Source organism: Cyprinus carpio, chromosome A9, assembly GCF_018340385.1.
Source record: "Cyprinus carpio isolate SPL01 chromosome A9, ASM1834038v1, whole genome shotgun sequence".
In the NCBI taxonomy this organism is placed as follows: Eukaryota; Metazoa; Chordata; class Actinopteri; order Cypriniformes; family Cyprinidae; genus Cyprinus; species Cyprinus carpio.
Window position 1 is genome coordinate 13,675,260 of NC_056580.1, and position 1,826 is coordinate 13,677,085.

The 1,826-nt window shown below is 34.9% G+C and overlaps 1 protein-coding gene across 1 annotated transcript; it reads left to right on the plus strand.

The window, feature by feature from the left end:
• The first annotated feature begins 499 nt into the window (after positions 1-499).
• On the plus strand, positions 500-1,568 carry LOC109095720 (taste receptor type 2 member 1-like). The gene has a single exon (XM_019109399.2). It carries the CDS (start codon positions 660-662, stop codon positions 1,566-1,568), a length of 909 nt encoding a protein of 302 aa, XP_018964944.1. The 5' UTR covers positions 500-659.
• Positions 1,569-1,826: the final 258 nt, after the last annotated feature.

Here is a 1,826-nt window from a genome sequence, read left to right on the forward strand (position 1 = left end):
CTGTAATTTACAAGGTTTTACATTTTCTGAAAAAATAAAATAAGTGCTTACTTGAGCAAAGACTTCACAAAAGGTTAGTTGATGAACTTGAGTCGTGTGGATTACTTGCAGATTATTGTCATGGTTTTATCAGTTGTTTGGACTGTAGGGAGCCATTTAGGATCCACTGGTTGAGCAAGTGATTTAACACCAAATTTTTCCAAATATGTTCTGATGAAGAAACAAACTCATCTACATCTCAGATGGCCTGAGGGTGAGTACATTTGTATCAAATTTCTATTTTAGTGTGAACTATTAATTTAAGAATGGAGTCTTAAATATAAAACCCTTTATTCTATAAGTTTACAGTATGCAATACTTCATAAATGAAACAGTTTATAAATAAAGGATTCTTTGAGAATATTGCTCAAATGATGTTTGCAGTTGAACTGATTATGCAACACTTGAATACGAGCATGGTGGATAGTTCTGTTTAATCCAGGTAAGAATGTGTGCCATTTGTTTATGGTTGGCTGTCAAGCCACATTTAATTTACTAACCTATTTTACTTTGACCTTATATCATATATTGGTTGTAATAAAAGCCTGGGTGTATCAGGAAGAGCAGGACATTTGCAGGATTTTCAGTATAGACACAACTGATTCGAGGCAACAGTGAAGATGGAGCCATGGGTATATGCTTTGCTCTCCAGTCCCCTTTGCCTCACAGCAACCTTTTTCAACATCATCTTCTTTTTTTGCCTAATGAGACCAGTCGCTGGAGTGATACTTCGCAATCCACTGCGCATCTTGTTAATTGTTGTGTTATTAAATTCAACATTTCAACAACTGGTGACTGCGCTGACCATTATTATGCTTCTTTTCGATTCACCTTTCTGGCTTCAAACACTAACCAGAGCTTTGGTTTATCAGTTTTTCTGTGCCAACTTCTCATGCAATGCCTGGATCAGCATTTTCTACTACATTTCAATTGTTCCTCAACAACATCCCATTTTTATCTGGATTAAGAGGAATATTAACGCCGTATTATATGTCGGCTTTGTTCTGAATCAAATAGTGCTTCTAATGTCTTTGTCTATGGGAACAGTAATGTATTTTTTGCGTGGGCCTGTCCCAAACAATTTCACCTCACTTGAACGGAATAAAACATTAACAGCAGACCAGTATTTATTTCACGTAGCTAATTTTACATATTTGATATATTGCACCTGTTCGCTGTTCACATTATTATTCTCTTGGGGCAAAACCTTTGTTTATCTGCGTGAACATTTGAAAAAGATGGGACAGAGCAGTGAATCTTTTTCCCTACCCAAGCAGAAGAGCCAGATGCGGGTCACAGTAACAGGCATGGTACAAGTGGCCCTATTCCTTCCTAGCAGCCTGTGGACTATAGCAATTGCTTCCCTCCACATAACAGACAACTTCGAAATGGTTGATCCCAAAAGATTTGTCACAATGACATTCTGCTCAATGTTCAGCTTTGGAAATCTTCTGTGTTTTGGATTCTCCCAGTCTGTGTTTCGCCATGGAATAGTAAGTGTATTTAACAAAATAAAGAGACACAAATGAGATGAATGCCACGGATTAGGATTCTTACCATTTATTATGCATTTTCATTCTATCTGATGTAAGCAAATGTATGTTTTGAACATGTAGGCTCATGTGTATATACTGTGTATATATACATATATATATATATATATATATATATATATATATATATGTATATATATATATATATATATATATATATATATATATATATATATATATATACTGTGTGTGTGTCTGTGTGTGTGTGTGTGTGTGTGTATATATATATATATA